This window comes from Urocampus carinirostris, chromosome 18, assembly GCF_059441175.1.
Source record: "Urocampus carinirostris isolate Australia breed hairy pipefish chromosome 18, RoL_Ucar_1.0, whole genome shotgun sequence".
Taxonomy (NCBI): domain Eukaryota; kingdom Metazoa; phylum Chordata; class Actinopteri; order Syngnathiformes; family Syngnathidae; genus Urocampus; species Urocampus carinirostris.
The window spans coordinates 18,465,806-18,483,126 of NC_142366.1; the positions used below are offsets into that span (position 1 = coordinate 18,465,806).

Genomic DNA, 17,321 nt, shown 5'->3' on the forward strand with positions numbered 1-17,321 from the left:
AGAGAGAGAGAGAGAGAGAGAGAGAGAGAGAGAGAGAGAGAGAGAGAGAGAGAGAGAGAGAGAGAGAGAGAGAGAGAGAGAGAGAACACTCGCTCATTCACACCTAGGGACAATTTGAACTGGCCAATTAACCTGACATGCATGTTTTTGGAATGTGGGAGGAAACCGGAGTGCCCGGAGGAAACCCACGCAAGCACGGGGAGAACATGCAAACTCCACACAGGAGGTTCAATCTCATGACCTCAAAACTGTGCCGCACACGCGCTAACCACTGCCCCGCCGTGTTAAAATCTACAAACATTCATCTTTAAAGTCCTAATGCACATTCTGGATCTTTCGTCATTTTTCATAACATGTGCAAACTACCGGTATAAGTTTGAAAGATATCGTGGTAATACTAGAAGGCAGACGTCACACTCGAAAGTCTATTCTGATGCATCCAATTGGCTAAGAGACACAGGAAAAAATCCTGGGATTTCTTCTTACCGACTTTATTGGTAGAAAACTGCTGCAGCGCTCCTGCCACTAGTGGTTTAAACAAGGCGTTGCATTACCGGCCAGAACCAGTGTCTGAAACTCATGACAAAAAAGTTACCGGACACCAGGGCAGACAACTTTGAAATGCTGCCTGCCCAGCCATAAAGTTGCCTTCCCCATTTTTCACAACTTGAAGCACAGTAAGACGACTAATCGCAAAAAAAAAACATGCAGACCATTTACATTTACAACTACTACTAGATAAATTTCCTTCGTACAGTCCTCCAATTTGCAAGTAACCATTTAGACAACTTTTTACCAAAACGTTCTTAATCAAAAGTCCAAGTCAATCTGAAATCCAGGTCATCGGGAAATCTTCAGGTCTCAAAAGTCTGTCAAATATCTCAATCACAAACTCAAGTCATGTTCAAGTTGGTAGTTTTTAGTCCAAGTCAAGTCTCAAGTGTTCTAAATCATATTCCAAGTCAAGTTCAAGTTCAAGAGGTGGTGATTTATAGATTGATATTTGGTGATCAATAACAGAGTCTGAAACTCATGACAAAACGTTAGTGGACACCAGGGCAGACAACTCTGAAAAGTTGCCTTCCCTATTTTTCACAACTTGAAACACAATAAGACGACTAATCGCAAAAAAAACAAAGTATTAAGGATTGATAATCCGAATATATAACAGAACAACACTTTAAAATTAAGTTTATTATAAATCTACTTCGAACATTCATTGCGTGTATATGATATCGCTGTTTTCCATCTGCCATCAGTATGTACCTGTATATACTCATCTTCATTCATGCAATGTTTTCGTTGGGTTGTCAGCTACAAGCCACGTGAACTTTCCACGATGCTTTTAATGTACGTTAATGTTTTGTAGCGTCATACATTTTGTTAGCTTCTTTTGAATATTTCTTCTGGGGCTGAGGTTTTGGCCTAATTCCTAACCACTTCTCCATTTTTCTTGTGTTCTCTGTGTATCTACTTTGGAAAATGATATGCAAATGCAAGACCTTATTAGGCTCTGGAAAGTCCGGATATTATTCGATGCAGGCTTCTGATTGGCTGCCTAGTATGCAAATAGGCAAAAGAACCAAAATTTTTGAAAAAGTTATCGGCCACCCGGGCGGAGACATTATGTAAGTTGTACGCCCGACGTAAAAGATGCACGCCCTGGGCACTGCCTGAACGCTTAATATTAAATGACTAAACGTTAAATAAGTGACTTTTATCTCCGAGCCAGATGTTCTCATGAAAAGAGCCACACCGGGCTTGCAAACCATACTTTCCCTGCAACTGTTCTCTTCGTTACAGCGAAACATTTTATACTGCACTTCTGAAGTACAAATTTGCATTTGTCTATGCCAGTCAGCAGAGCTTGCAGTTATGCAAATGCTTTCATTAAACGAAACGAAACACGATGATGCTCTCCAACCTCATCGTCGCTAGTGGCAGTTCGATACGCTCACCTCAAAGAAGTCCGGACGAAGAGTATCGTGTATCCACTGCCCGATCGGGATCGATAGAGTGCACGCCTCGGTGGGCCCCTACGGTGCGCTCCCTAGCTTGTGAGGTGAAGAGGCCGTAAGCTGCCAAGGTCGGTCGTATTTATGAAGAAGCAAACAGTCCGTCCCCCCTGAGGGTTTAAAAAACTGACCGAAAGGAAAAGCGCGAAAATGAAAAGGCCTTGAAGAAAATGCGATGTAATGATGGAAAAGATTGAGCAAAAGCTCGGAAAGCATTTCTCTGTGAAAGTAGAACGCGGCTAATTTGAAGGAATGACTCATCCAACAATGGCTTGGACATGAATTGCAGGTGATTATCATTCACTCAAACAGATGGCTTTTCATTCACAGAGAACAGATCATTTTTTCCCCCTAGTTCTCACTGGCAGCAACATTTCCGCAATGCAAATTTATGCCGGCAGTAATTAGAATAGATTAAAAAAAATCCACTTTCGCGTTCCGTGATTGATTTCAAACAAGGGCCTCAATGATGAAGACCGATGTTGTTTGATGAACATGAGATGCCGCACTTTACTGACTGGATATATTTTTCCAATCACAACCAACCAACCAACCAACCAACCAATCATCTGTCCAATCAACCTGGACCAATCACAACCAACCAAGCAACCAATCATCTGTCCAATTGACCTGGTCCAATCAACACCAACCAACCAACCGACCAATCATCTGTCCAATTGACCTGGTCCAATCACAACCAACCAACCAATCAAAATGAGATGTGCAAGGACACCACATTGTTGTCTGTCCTACTTACGCTGTTTCAAAATACTGTATTTTCCAGACTCGAAGGCCTACCCAAAAAACAGAAATTTCAACGTGTGCCAATAATCAAATGCACCTAATATTGGACAAAATTGGAAACGCTCGACCATATTTGTTCAATTCTTGTTCAGTCAATAAAGACTAATTGTGTAACATTGGATGCAACAGGAATTGAATCTGGATAGTGGCGGGGAGTAAGCACCTTTTCTATCCTCTTGACCCCAAGGGACAGATGGAAAGGCATTAGGTCTTGTCTCATTATCACACAATTGTTAGTCATGGTACCAGAAATGTTCATGAATCGATAAAACAAAAAGGAATTACAAATCAGTATAAAATTTAGTTTCAGTTTTTCTTAGCTCAAGCAATATAATTGACAAACATTTTGAACACTGCAACTAAATAAACATCTTTAATATCTTTCAGGACGGCTGGATTACCTCCCACTATGCCTTTCCTCTTACTCAGTTCTGGGCGACCAAATATCTTACCATAATGCCTTTTTCTTCATTCAATTGTTTTCACTTTGAAAAGACTTTGTGACGGCGATACAATACTGCATTTATTGGTCCCCAACCTTGTCTGACAATATTCTCATGGCCCCAAAACAATTTGGTCCCTTGACCAAGGTTTTGTATTTTTGTGCAACCCTAGACTTTACTGGAGTTTTAATTCAATGTACCTTATAGTCCAGTTCGCCTTATATACAGTTTTGGGGGTCCGCCTAATAATCCGGTGCACCTAGGGTACACAAAATAAAGTAGTTGAACTATTTTGTCTTTTCTCCAGGGGAAGTTCTTCATTTGGGGAAAATCTCTGGACGCTCTGTAAACGGCGGCTGGTCCACGTGGACTTCCTGGACCCAGTGCAGCAGGGACTGCAGCCGCGGCATCCGTAGCAGGAAGCGGACTTGCAATAACCCGGAGCCCAAATATGGGGGTCAGACCTGTTCAGGGGCCGCTCAGGAGTATCAGGAGTGCAACACTACACCATGTCCAGGTAAGGGGTGAACATAGAAGGTTCTATTTTGACTGTGGTAACTAAGTAGACTTTCATTTGGACTCTGTGAAACCAGGTCAAAACTGTGGTACGGGTGGCAACACATTAATACTTGTGTTTGATATCATCATTCACACTCAAAACAAAGAGTGACATCAATGAAATTGCAACTCGCAAGGAAAACTTGAGAGTACAAAACTCAAGATAAAAAAATTACAAGTAGTTCTGAGTATCCTCCTTGACCCTTTAGTTACATTTCCTAGATAACAAATAACATATCTACGCTAAAGGGTGTGGGTATCAAAGATCAGCAACATTATTAGCCAATAGAAACAATAATGTACACACTGTATAATAGTCAAAATAACCAACAACATTGAGGAATAATAGTCCAAATAACAAATCAGGGTAGCTTAAAATGTGTCCAATATTAAAACAGAAACATCCTAAATGTACCCATCACACCCCTTTCTGACTGTTCTCCAACCAGGAAAATATCACGAAAATAATCTCGGACCATGTGCCTAACTCTGGCACCAGCCATTTTCTGAAAAGAGCATCTACCAGTGCCATTGATTTTGGGCATTGAGCTATGGGATCTAGTATCGGCTAAGTATCGGACCTTTTTCTTACCAATAAAAGTACTGTATTTTGCAGACTATATGGCACACCTGAAATCCTTAAATTGGACGGAAATTTTTACGCTATACAGTGGAACCTCGGTTCTCGACCATAATCCGTTCCAGAACCCTGTTCGAAAACCGATTTGGTCGATCACGGAAAATCGTTTTTCCCATTAAAAGTAATGTAAAATCATTTTAATCCGTTCCAACACCCTGGATGTTTACAATGAACATAAACATGAAGCTAACCCAGGCTAATCATACGTTCGCGCTAGCGTAATCTTCCGTACGAAACATTACGCTAACATGAACATGTAAAAATAAAAAAAGGATTATGAATAGGATTTCTTACCTTTGTGGTGGACGGTGGGGAGAGAAAAATCATCAAAAGTTTTTCAACCTCTTCCAAAACTTGCGGCAGTTGCTTGCTTATAGCGCTAACTTCCTTAGCCGCATCACTCGATTTCACAGCCTCCTTATTCTTTACTATCGTTCTGATAGTAGATTTAGCCATGCTGTATTCACTAGGAAGATCGGAAATTCGTACACCTCTTTCATATTTAGCTATTATGTCTTTCCTAAAGGCAATAGTTGGACGAACAACTTGTTGTTTTTTTTCTAAAACACCCGTACGCCGCTCAGCATCGCACCCTAGCGTACTGGCGTTGGAACTCCGATTTTTTGACCGAACAGCGAAGCAAGAATTTCTCGAAATTTTTGGTCGAACACCGATTTGTCCGAACTGAGAGGCGTTCGAAAACTGAGGTTCCACTGTACTATCGTATTTGTGCAATGATTGATCAATCGAAAATCGTGGCTAACTAAAATTGGAAAACATAGGATGCAACAGGAAGACAATTAACCACTACACCACCAGTGGTACACATGACATGTGAAAAGGCATTATATTTTATCTCATTTTCACACAATTTTTACCCGGTGCCAGAAATGATTGTTAAAGCATAGAGAGAAAACAATGTTGTACTTAAAGTCCGGTTCATTTCTTGCATGTATTCATATCTCTCAGGACGAGTTAACGTTTCTTCTGGTATCTAACATTATTTTCTGGCACTGTAAAAAATTATGAGATAATAATATAATCAAATAATAATCAAATCTAATGTATTTTCATATATTATTGGTATAATGATGTTCTTATGGTAATGCTTGAGTACCTCTCACTGCATGGACCTGGGTTTAATTCCTGTTGCATACTGTCAGGACCAGAACTGAAACAGGACCCAATCGCGTAACGTTTCTCACAAGTTTATTGAGATAGAGAGAGGAAGGGCAGCACCCGCGATCCGGTGCTCGCTAGACGCAGGAAGCAAGTCCCTCTCGCACTCGGATTGTGATCCGAATACGGAAGTGGATCTTCCGTAGCGAGCGAGGGCGGTGTCAGGGACGGAAAAACAGGTCGGTAGCCGGGACGGGGAGAGCCAAAATGTGGTCGGGGTCAGAAACGAGTCGTAAGCTAGGACGGGAGAGCAGACGTAGTCGGGATCAAAAATGGGTCGTAAGCCGGGACAGGAGGGCAGACGTGGTCGGGATCAAAACAGGTCGTAGCCGGAGACAAAGGGGAGCAAAAACGGGACAGGCGGGTGTCAGGGTCGAAAAAGGCTTGCCTTGTATAAACAGAGGTCCGCAGACGGACTGCCCTAAGGGGAATGACAGGACTGGATTTAAATAGGGACAGGGAGCCAATCAGAGCCCGCAGCAGTTGGCGCCAAATGAGCAGAAACATGTGATTCAGATTAGTAATCATGACAGCATAAATATTTTTGCAATCAATCATTGCACTCATATATTTCGTAAGTATATAAAAGGTGCAATGTTTATGCAAGGATAAAGACAGTAATTCTTACCGCGGTTTTAATTCCATTCGCCTTATATATGAAGATATAGCACAAAAGACTATATTTTGAGTGCACGCGTGTTAATCTGGTGCGCCTCGTATTGCAGTAAATACGGTACTTCTAAATCATGTTACATACTAGACACAAATAAGTTGGTTTTAGCTAAATCACCCTTTTTGGACCAAAATTTGGGAGCTGATGTCAAAATGCGGTCACAATACGAGCATTCACGATGGGATCGTTACAACGCGATATGGAGGACTCCTTATTGTCGAATGTCAAGTCAGGGCTTCGCAAATTCTTCCGATACGAAACGACCATTCGCGATTAGTGTCAAAATTGTCCCAGAGGGTTTGATCGCACCAATGGTAACTCCAAAAGTTATGGGTTGAAGCCCATCCATTATCTGCACCGCTTATCCTCAGTAGGGTCGCGGGGGTGCTGGAGCCCATCCCAGCTATCTTCGGGCAGCGGGCAGGGGACACCCTGAACTGGTTGCCAGCCAATCGCAGGGCGCAGAGAGACAGACAACTCACTCGCTCATTCACACCTAGGGACAATTTGGAACGGCCAATTACCTGACATGCATGTTTTTGGAATGTGGGGGGAAACCGGAGTGCCCGGAGGAAACCAACGCAAGCACTGGGAGAACATGCAAACTCCGCACAGGAAGGTTCGATCTCATGACCTCAGAACTATGTCGCACATGCGCTAACCACTGCGCTGCTGTGCTGACTATGCAGGTTGAAGCAATTAGAAAAAAAATTAAAATCCTTGGCCTTGGATGGACTCATTATGGAACTCCAGTGATTACTGTCGCATAAGCGAGTTTTTGCTACCCAGCCTGTCACTCATGTGTAACTTGAACTTGTTGAAGTTTGGGAATATACTATGAGATTTTTACTTGTTTTCAAATCAGAAGTAATCAGAAGATTTTACTTTCTAATAAACAATCTCCAACTCTTAATCTATTGAGGTATTTTGGACCTTTGACGAAAGGGAGACATCAATGTCAATGTCAAGTTGCCACAGTTAGTCACTACAGTAGCATAACAGCTTGATTTCCAAAGCACAGATGACAAGTTTATTCTGTTTTTAATATTTCATACACTCAAAGGGATGCCAGTTTGTTGTTTTGACTATAGGTACGCGTTGTTGTTTGTTGTTTCTATTGTCTCTATTAATTTCAAAACTCTTAGGGCGGAAATGCTTTTGTAACCTAGGAGTTAAGAGAGAGGGCTCAGGGTAGGGCTTTTAGAACAGGTTGGAATCTCTTATCAATGGTTTAGGCTCTCTCCACTGATCTCTTTGCAAGTTAAAAATCCATCTTCTTTCCTTTTTTTTGAGTGTCTAATAAACTTTAAATTTAACATCCACCTATTCCAATTATACAAGGGACTTGATAGCACATGGCCTGAACGTTTTGTGCCGTCAGTGGCGTTCCAAAAAGAAACAGGAGCATGTGGGCTATTTTCAACCCCCCAGTGTCCTAATTGTTTTCCTGTTCGGAACAAAGTCATTAGAAGGAAACGAGCATACTTTTACATGGAACTGTAAATTCTGTGTCTCCATTGGAAGCAATTACTTCCCCTCATTTGCTGTCCCCTACAGACGAACACACACTCTTCCCCACATTTCTTTTTTTGTTCCCCTTGAGTAAGGGATAGAAAACGTGGCGCCAAATGACTTGCAAATCCTCTGGAATCACAAAAGAAATCAGAAGCTGTGATAAAAACTCCAATTTACACCAAAGAATGAAAGAGGCCATCCCTGAGGCACTCCGCAATATAATTACATAGCGGATAAATTATGCCGCTGGCAGCTTCCTGTTCCAATGTGAAAACCTGTGAGACAATGCATTTTCAACACACGGTAAAAAGATCCTTTTCTTTCTAAATGGAAATGTAATGTTCGAGGTTCAATGTTCCTTTCTTTGGGGCCCACCTCACAACAGCCATCGATGCTGTTTTTACAGCCTGTTATTCAGTCTATGGGCCAGGGAAACTTTTAATGCTAATGCACAATCCCAGTTTGGAACAGCGACAAATACTTGTGTCTTGTAATCATCCCTCTGAAAGAAAATTAGGATTTTTGGGCACCCCAGCAAACGTAGCGAGGGGCCAGCTGTGATCCCGCGACTACTGATCCAATTCTTTAATCGGACTCTTTTGAAGGAGGAAAACAGGTGTCGTGACGACCGTCCGTCTGGTTTAGAAACAAATGAATCTGTGTTTTTTCTCACAACTCGAGCCAGGATGAGACGATTTGTCATGGAGGACCAGAAATCGACTGGTGCGTCACTTTGAGATAGAGAAATTACACAGAGATAAACAAAAAAAGCAACCGCAACTTCAATTACTGGCTCTAAGCTGCCAACCTTTAAATGCAATTTCCAGATGCTTCTGAAAAGGCAATTTCTCTCGACCAAAGATTATTGTATATTGTTTAGAAGGAGATTCTGTTTACAAAACATTAAAATAACAATGCTCTGACACGTTCTTATGTTACATCATCATTGTTATTAGGTAAATTAAGCCCCATAAGACCTGAGGAACAACAAACACTATGCTAAAGTACTGCCTGAAACTATAGTCAAGTCAAGTCACGTTTATTTGTATATGTCAGGGAACGGACCAGGAGGCAGGAAGTGTGAACTCATTTGCGTGTACGATCCGTTACTTTAATTTAGAAAATAAAAGTTGTCCAACACGCAAGGACTAAAGACAAAACAAAAACAGGGTTACAGGCAATCACTCAGAACGAACGGGCACGAACAGGTCTTCAAGAAAGAAAGGCAGTAACTCAGAACAAACAGGCATGAACAGGTTTTTCCTCGAGTCAAACAAAACAATGGTATGGCAACGGGCAGTCCCAAAACGAGCCCTTAAGAATCCCACACGCAATTAAGTCAATCTGTGTCAGCCGGTGTCAAGGGGCGGGACCAGCTGGGTGTCATGGCGACCATGCAGGACATGACAGTATAGCCCTTAATTACAAAGAGTCTCAAAGGGCTGCACTGATCAAAGACTATTGCAAACTACAGACTATTATGACACAATCCCCTGATCTAAAACCTACATGAGGGCAAATAATACACAGATATTGTCAACATAAAATATAGGTTATTCATATGCTATAGAATAGAAGTGTGTTTTCGAACCTGCGGATCTCCTTTTGGCTCTTGGGATCACTAGTAGACCAGCATTTTCAGAGCGAAGGCTCCGGACCGGAACATAGGGGGGATTATATCTGAAAAATATGAGGGTGCTCCCTCCTACCAACAGAACCTTCAAATCACATCTTAATCTTACCGGGAGCCAATGCAGGTTAGCTAAAATCGGGGTAATGTTATCAAACTTTCTTGTCTTAGTTAAAAGCCTCGCTGCAGCATTTTGTACTAGCTGCAGGCTCTTGATTTTGGATTTCGGGAGACCGGAGAGTAGTGCATTGCAGTAATCGAGACGGGGGGGTAACAAACGCATGAATGATAATCTCTGCATCCGACTGAGACAGCAAAATTGTTGATACATACAACCATTCACACGCTCATTCATACCTAGAGACAATTTGGAACTGTTTCTCACCTTCCATGCATAATTTTGTAATGTGGGAGAAAACCAGAGTGCCGAAGGAAACCCGCGCAGGCACAGGGAGAACATGCAAACTCCACACGGGTTGACTAGTAGCTCGATATGAACCCTAGACGCCTGGATTATAGGCCTAACGTGTTAAACACACATCCGCCTTATCAAGGGCCCACTTGGGGGCAAGCAAGAACTGAAACAGGAGTTCTTCAAATAAGGATAGTATTTATCAACAAAACCAGGAACAAAGTAAGGTCACAAAAACCCCAAAAAATTAACCAGAAACAAAGACAGACATAAAAATGGAAAACGCAAGGGACGAAGTAACAAACTAACAAGTGGGCACTAAACTACTGACAAAATGTCCAAACGAGATACAAAAGAAAACAAATCTGACATGGCAGTAGAAATAAAAATGTACAAAGTAGCAAACAATTGGGCTAAACCACTGACAAAAAAGAGGCAAAACTCATGTAGCAATAACAGTGGACATGAGGATGACTGAACGATGTATGCTGTCCAAAATGTCATTATAAACTGTCAGGATAATTGTGGACACATGTGCGTTGATTGGACACACCTATTACCAGGTCCAAACCTGGTTGGCGCCCTCTGGTGGAAGGAGGTGTACAAGACACTAACACAATGAGCCCATTTTTGTCTTTTTTTTTCTTAATCTATGTTGTAGAACGCTCTTAATAGTCCCACAATTGGACCCAAGACACCCTATATTTAAGAATCTTAAAATATATGCATAATGAAACTGTTATAGTTCCATAAAAAAGTTCTTTACAGCGCTAATGAGTAAAATATCAACTAAAGGTGGTACAGGAGAACCGCAACATAAATGGCGACGGCTCGTTTATCTCAATTAAACAAAGTAGAAAGTGATGCATTGGAACAGCTGGAGGACGCACAATTTCTGTCATGTCAAAAGATACACCGGCGCACACTCGAGACAACCGCAATTTTTCACATCGCCTTTGTCTTCTGAAAAAGCTTACCGCAGCGCGATCTAAATTGCAGCATGAATCGGACATGAGTTTGTGTTCCCGAGAAATACGATCTGGCAGCTCCTGTCTGATTGTTTTGGTTTGTTCAAACCAAAATTCCATTCGTGCCCTGAATCCTAATTTATTGTGAAGGATTGATTTGTTTTCAGGGCACTGAAATCAAGGTGAAACTATCATGGTTATTTTAGGTAATGAAAAATAAACAAAAAATGTGTGTGGGGAGGAATGTAGAAGGTATGTAAGAGTCAGCTACAAAAAAGTTGTTTTAGACTAAATCTATAATTGGAACTGAACCTGAGATTTGACTCTTAAAGTGTTGTTTACACCTTTGAATATTCTTTACAGTTTCATTTAAGCTTTAACTCTACGCTTTATTTTTAACTTTTTTTTTAACTTTATATATGTATTTGTATTTTTATTTGACATAACGTGGAGCTCACCTAGAGGGAGCTGACAAGCTTGTCCGCCATCTTGCTGCTAAGGGTACCCCTCAATACACCTTTAAACACATATTTCAATTTTATACACACACACGCATGTACATATATAGATAGATAGATATGTAGGTAGATAGATAGATAGATAGATAGAGAGAGAGAGAGAGAGAGAGAGAGAGAGAGAGAGAGAGAGAGAGAGAGAGAGAGAGAGAGAGAGAGATACTATCGCTAGGATAGATAGATAGATAGATAGATAGATAGATAGATAGATAGATAGATAGATAGATAGATAGATAGATAGATAGATAGATAGATAGATAGATAGATAGATAGATAGATAGATAGATAGATAGATAGATAGATAGATAGATAGATAGATAGATAGATAGATAGATAGATAGATAGATAGATAGATAGATAGATAGATAGATAGATAGATAGATAGATAGATAGATATGGCGGACCATCTTGTCAGCTCCCTCCATGTTATCTCAAATATATAATTAAAACTTAACCTACACATGATATAAAAATTGACATTTTTATGATATTTTTTTTGTTCATTATTCAAACCAATATTGTTTATTTTTAATTTGAGTTTTTAAGGTTTTCAGCACACTAAAAGGCGCTAATAAGACACAACTAAGCGGTGATGAACCCAAAACCACAATTTTTTACAAAGGGAAAGATAAGTTAAACCTTTACTGTCATACAAGAATAATAGAACAGAAATAGAATAGAATAGAATAGTGTCAGGACCAGAACGGAAACAGGACCCAGTTGCGTAACGTTCACCACAAGTTTTTTTGAAAGAAAGAGGAAGCGCTGCGCCCACGATCTGGTGTTCGCTGGACGCGGGTAGCAAGTCGCTCTCGCCCTCGAACTGTGATCCGAACACGGAACTGGATCTTCCGTAGCGAGCGATGGCGGTGTCAGGGACGGAAAAACTGTTAGGTAGCCAAGTCTGGTTTAGCAAAGCGTAGTTGGGGTCGTAAACGAGTTGTAAGCCAGGACTGAAGAGTAGACGTAGTTGGGATCAAAAATGGGTGTTCAGCCGGGACGGGAGAGCAGACGTGGTCGGGATCAATTCATGTCGTAGCCGGAGACAAACGGGAACAAAAACGGGACAGGTCGGAGTCAAGTTCGAAAAAGGCTTGCCTTGTATAAACAGAGGTTCGCAGACGGACTGACAACAAGGGTTTGACAGTACTGGGTATAAATAAGGACAGGGAACCAATCAGAGCGAGCAGCGGTTGGCGCCAAATGAGCGGGCACAGGTGATTCACATCGGTAATCATGACAGAATAGTACTTATTGTCATTGATAACATCATAGTGAACATTGTTTGCAACAAGATTAGACATGGAAATCCAGCATAAATAGAATAGAATACAATACAATACAATACAATACAATACAATACAATAGAATATACCTTTATTGTCATTGTTACAAAATGGGTTAACATATTGTGACAACGAAATTGGGCATGACACTCCAGGTTCACACATTCACAGTGAGGTAAAAAGCCAAGAAGATAAAGGAACAGAGAAGATAAGGTTATAAAACAAGGAGGATAAGGTATAGAGTGTACAGTAAGTTCTTACGCAACAGTCTTTCGTGCTCCTTCACCCGCACCACACTTACACATCAGTTACGGAGATTTCCTGCATGGTAACTGCTCATAATAAACTTGCATTTTATTCTGTTAATATTATTATCTTAATACTGTTTTTATGTTTTATTATATGAAGGTGTTTTTCATGATCAGGACCTTGTGTTTTGTGGCTATTTATAACTTGGATGCTTTTGGGAGATGAGGAACGGATCAACTAGTTATAGATTATTTCATATCACGAAAAGATGCTCGTTACACGAGTACTTCAAGATACAAGTGCAAGTGTGACAAGGAAATTGGACGTGGCACTCCAGTTTCGCATTTAACAGTGAGGATAAAAGAAAACCAAGAAGATAAGGGAACAAAGAGGATAAGGTTCTAATTTACACAATATAAACAAGATAAACACGTAATTAAGACCTAAAAATGATACAAAAGAATGTCAGGATAAATAGGCAAAACAACCTTGGGAAGTAAGTTTCTAGCATGTACATTTCAAAATGGACTTGACAATGAACACCTATTAGAAGTGAGGCATTTGTCAGGAAGAGAAAGCCTGATTCCTAATCGATTTTCGGTCGGTTTTATAAGTTCAGAGGTTAGCTATAGCATTTCCCCATTGAGCTCAGCAGTCAATAGCAGGGCGCATACACAGTACGTGAAAAATCCTCACATTCACACAAACGCACCTTTATTGAACTTGATTGTAAAACCCACGCAGCAGATAGAAATGTGAACTGCATTCTGAGATCATTAAAAGACTGCTTTTCTCATATGTCCACACTTTCCAACCTTAGTGGACGGAAGCTGGTCCTGCTGGTCTTCGTGGTCCAAGTGCTCCGTGACATGCGGAGGAGGACATTACATGAGGACTCGAACTTGCAGTAACCCCTCGCCTGCGTACGGAGGTGACATCTGCCTCGGTCTGCACACCGAAGAGGCGCTCTGCAACACTCAAGCCTGCCCAGGTATAATCATAAAAATGTATTTCCTTCCTTTAACTCCAGAGGCAGGGTTGGGTAGGGTTACTTTAACTGGATTACTTTCAATTACTTTTGGATTACTCCAATACCAAATATGCTAATAAAAGACAAAAGAAAGTAAATATGAAAAAAATTATGACTCACAACACGTGGTAAGCTTTCTCTCCTGGCTTTGATCTCTTTGATCTCCGGCAAAACTAACATAAAATGCGACAGAAACAAAATGAAAATAAATCCAAACAGCTTGCCAACATCATTTTTGCCGTTCCATGTATTCCGTTACTCCCCAAGCCTGCACAAAATTTAGTCATTTTTTTCATCTTTAGTTTATTTTGTCTTTTCTTAGCATATTTGGTATTGGAGTAATCCAAAAGTAATTGAAAGTAATCAAGTTAAAGTAACCCTACCCAACCTTGTCCATTGGTGTATTGCAACCACAGTGGAACCAGGGTTCTTACAGCTCAAAGCTAAATTCAAGGCGTTTTAAGACTTCTTCAATGCCTTTTAATATCAAATTTAAGGCCAAGTCGACCAAAAAACACAATTGAAACTAACAAACCAAGAATCACCGCATGAAATAGAGGCAATTTAAATGGTCTGCATTTTTATAGCGCTTTTCAAGTCACTGAAGACCTCTCAAAGCGCTTTACAATGTGCTTCACACTTACCCATTCACACACACACTCACACACCAATAGCGGCCATGCAGCCATGCAAGGCGCCGACCTGCTTATTGGGGGCATTGGGGATTCAGTGTCTCGCCCAAGGAAACTTCGACATATAACATACCGTAAATTCCAGACTATAAGCCGCTACTTTTTTCCCAAACTTTCAACCCTGCGGCTTATTCAGTGATGCGGCCAATTTATGTAATTCTTCCAACAGCCGCCAGCGGCGCTCGAGTACAAAAGGTAAGATTTAGACCGGTGGAATATATGCGCCGAGGAAGACTGCAACTTCTTAGCTTGTGCACGAATTAAATTAGCGTAGACATATCCTCATCATGCAAATTGCTAAAGAAAAGGCACATGATGCAACTTTCAAGCTAAACGCAATCGAGCAGTCCGATAAAGAAGGAAACAGAGCTACTGCACGTAAACTTTACTTTGAGAGCGTGTTGCTAGCGTGTTTTTGAATAAGTGAGCGTTGGACGACGTCTATATGACAAGGTCTCTTTCCCATACTGAAGGATGACGACTTTGATGACGTCAGTTATAATGAGGAAGATGAGGACGGTTTACCGTGAATACTACTAGTAAGGTATGTTTTTTTAACAGAGCCGTTTACTGTGCCGCGAGCTTGTTGCTAGTAGCGTTTTGTTACCCTTCACAGGCACGGTTTGGGATGAAAGTTATAATACTATTATTAAAGCTTTGAAAACTCTCGGTGTACCGTCTTTCTTTGTAAATATGTGTAACCATGTATAATATGTATTTGCAACTGTATATTTTTGTAATGTATTTATATTAGGAACTTTTTCTGATATGTTTCGTACGACCAAATGAGAAAGAAAGGGCGGGGCAACCGCTGGCTGACGGGAAGTGGAGTAAAGGTGAGACGTGTTTGTGGACGCGGCCGACAATAGTGGATATATATTTTTCCCACCCTTACCTTTGGAAATATACACTTTTTTCCTTGGATTACTTTCAACGGGCACCCGGAATCTGCAAGTCTGCATCAAACCTTAAGTACCGGTATCATTTTCTGTTCATTTTGCCGGCTGTGATTTTTAGACTGTGTCGGGTATGGGTTAAATTTGTGTTTGTGTTGCATTTTTTCAATGTGGGCGCATGCGGCTAATATACAGGTGCGGCTTGTGTATGTACAAAATCGGTTATCCTCCCGAAATGTAGTGGGTGCGGCTTATGATCAGGTGCGCTCTATAGTCCGGAATTTACGGTATATCCTTTTTTGAATCTCTGCTTTAAACTGCACCATCCTTTTATTGGATACATTTGAGAAGTGGATCATTTTTCTTGTTTGGGTCGCAACATATCATTTGGATGGAATGATGGGTCATCAAGTCAGATCAGTTGAGAACTGGTGCTGTAGATCTAGTTTCTCGATTTTGCGCTAAAAGTGCCATAGATTCATGCGTTTGAATTTAAAATGTACAGTTTTCTTCCAGGGGAGCATATGCACCCCATACCACCCTAGACTGTCCACTGAGAAGGGTCTTACAGAATTCTATGGGAAACACTGAATAAACATTCAGGCTTGGTTTTGTGCAATACCTGCAGACCCTGCATGACTAATACACAAACTTAGGGAGCTGTACGGACATCTAACTCACCGCTGTGGGATTTTCTATCATTTTTTGCAGAGAGCTGGTCGAGCTGGTCCCAGTGGTCCCTGTGCGACTCCAGAGGGGCCCAATTTCGCGTCCGCCATTGCGACGTGTTGTTCCCGACCGGAAATCAGTGCTCCGGAAACAACAGCGAGAGCAGACCCTGCTCTCCCGACTCCAATCTTCTACCAGGTGCCGTTTCTCACACTCGACCATCAAGGACAGCGCTCTTTTAAATTATGTAATGATAGCATGCATTATTGAACTCGCTTTGGGCATTTTTACCATGTAAAAGGTGGACGAGATAAGCCGAGGCATGCGATTTCTGTGAAAACAAAAAAAAAAGGAATGGCACTTTTGTCAAAGTAAAAAATAGGCACTCTGTTTTTCCTGAGTCAATGATATGGATTTTTGCTTAGGCAGCCATCTTGATATTGGCAGAAAATAACAGGAAACACGCATCAGCATTGATTTCTCCCGTTGTGGGATCATTAAAGCAAGATTAACTCCTTTGCGGCCATTGATGACTACATATATATATATATATATATATATATATATATATATATATATATATATATATATATATATATATATATATATATATATATATATATATATGTATGTATGTATGTATATATCATCTCATTTTCTGCACGGCTTATCATAAGTAGGGTCGCGGGGGTGCTGGAGCCCATCCCATCTATCTTCGGGCAGTGGGCAGGGGACACCCTCAACTGGTTGCCAGCCAATCGCAGGTCACACAGAGACAGACAACTCATTCGCTCATTCACTCCCAGGGACAATTTGGACCGGCCAATCAACCTGATATGCATGTTTTTGGAATGTGGGAGGAAACCCACGCAAGCAAGGGGAGAACATGCAAACTCCACACAGGAGGTCCGATCTCACGACCTGAGAACTGTGCCGCACACACACTAACCACTGCGCTGCCGTGTTGCTAAAAGCCCTCCCCTGAGTGGTAAATAATTCATCTTAAATCAATTTTGTTGGAATTTGATAAGTGTATAGTTTAGTAGACACTCAAAATAAGGAGAGAAGACATCAATGGATTTTGAAGTTGCAAGGAAAATAGGGAGAGGACCGAAAACTCTGATAAGAAATTCCAACCTGTTCTAAA

The 17,321-nt window shown here is 41.1% G+C and overlaps 1 protein-coding gene across 3 annotated transcripts in view; it reads left to right on the forward strand.

Moving 5' to 3' along the window:
* sema5a (sema domain, seven thrombospondin repeats (type 1 and type 1-like), transmembrane domain (TM) and short cytoplasmic domain, (semaphorin) 5A) overlaps nt 1–17,321 on the forward strand; it is a 319,777-nt gene that overhangs the window by 281,703 nt on the left and 20,753 nt on the right. For all 3 annotated transcript variants that reach the window (XR_015847651.1, XM_088322448.1, XM_088322449.1), the window contains 3 exons: nt 3,570–3,779; nt 13,708–13,878; nt 16,217–16,372. Coding sequence is in view for 2 of the 3 variants with exons in the window: in XM_088322448.1 (XP_088178574.1) it covers nt 3,570–3,779; nt 13,708–13,878; nt 16,217–16,372 (537 nt within the window). In the remaining variant the exon portion in view is untranslated. The remainder of the gene's footprint in view (nt 1–3,569; nt 3,780–13,707; nt 13,879–16,216; nt 16,373–17,321) is intronic.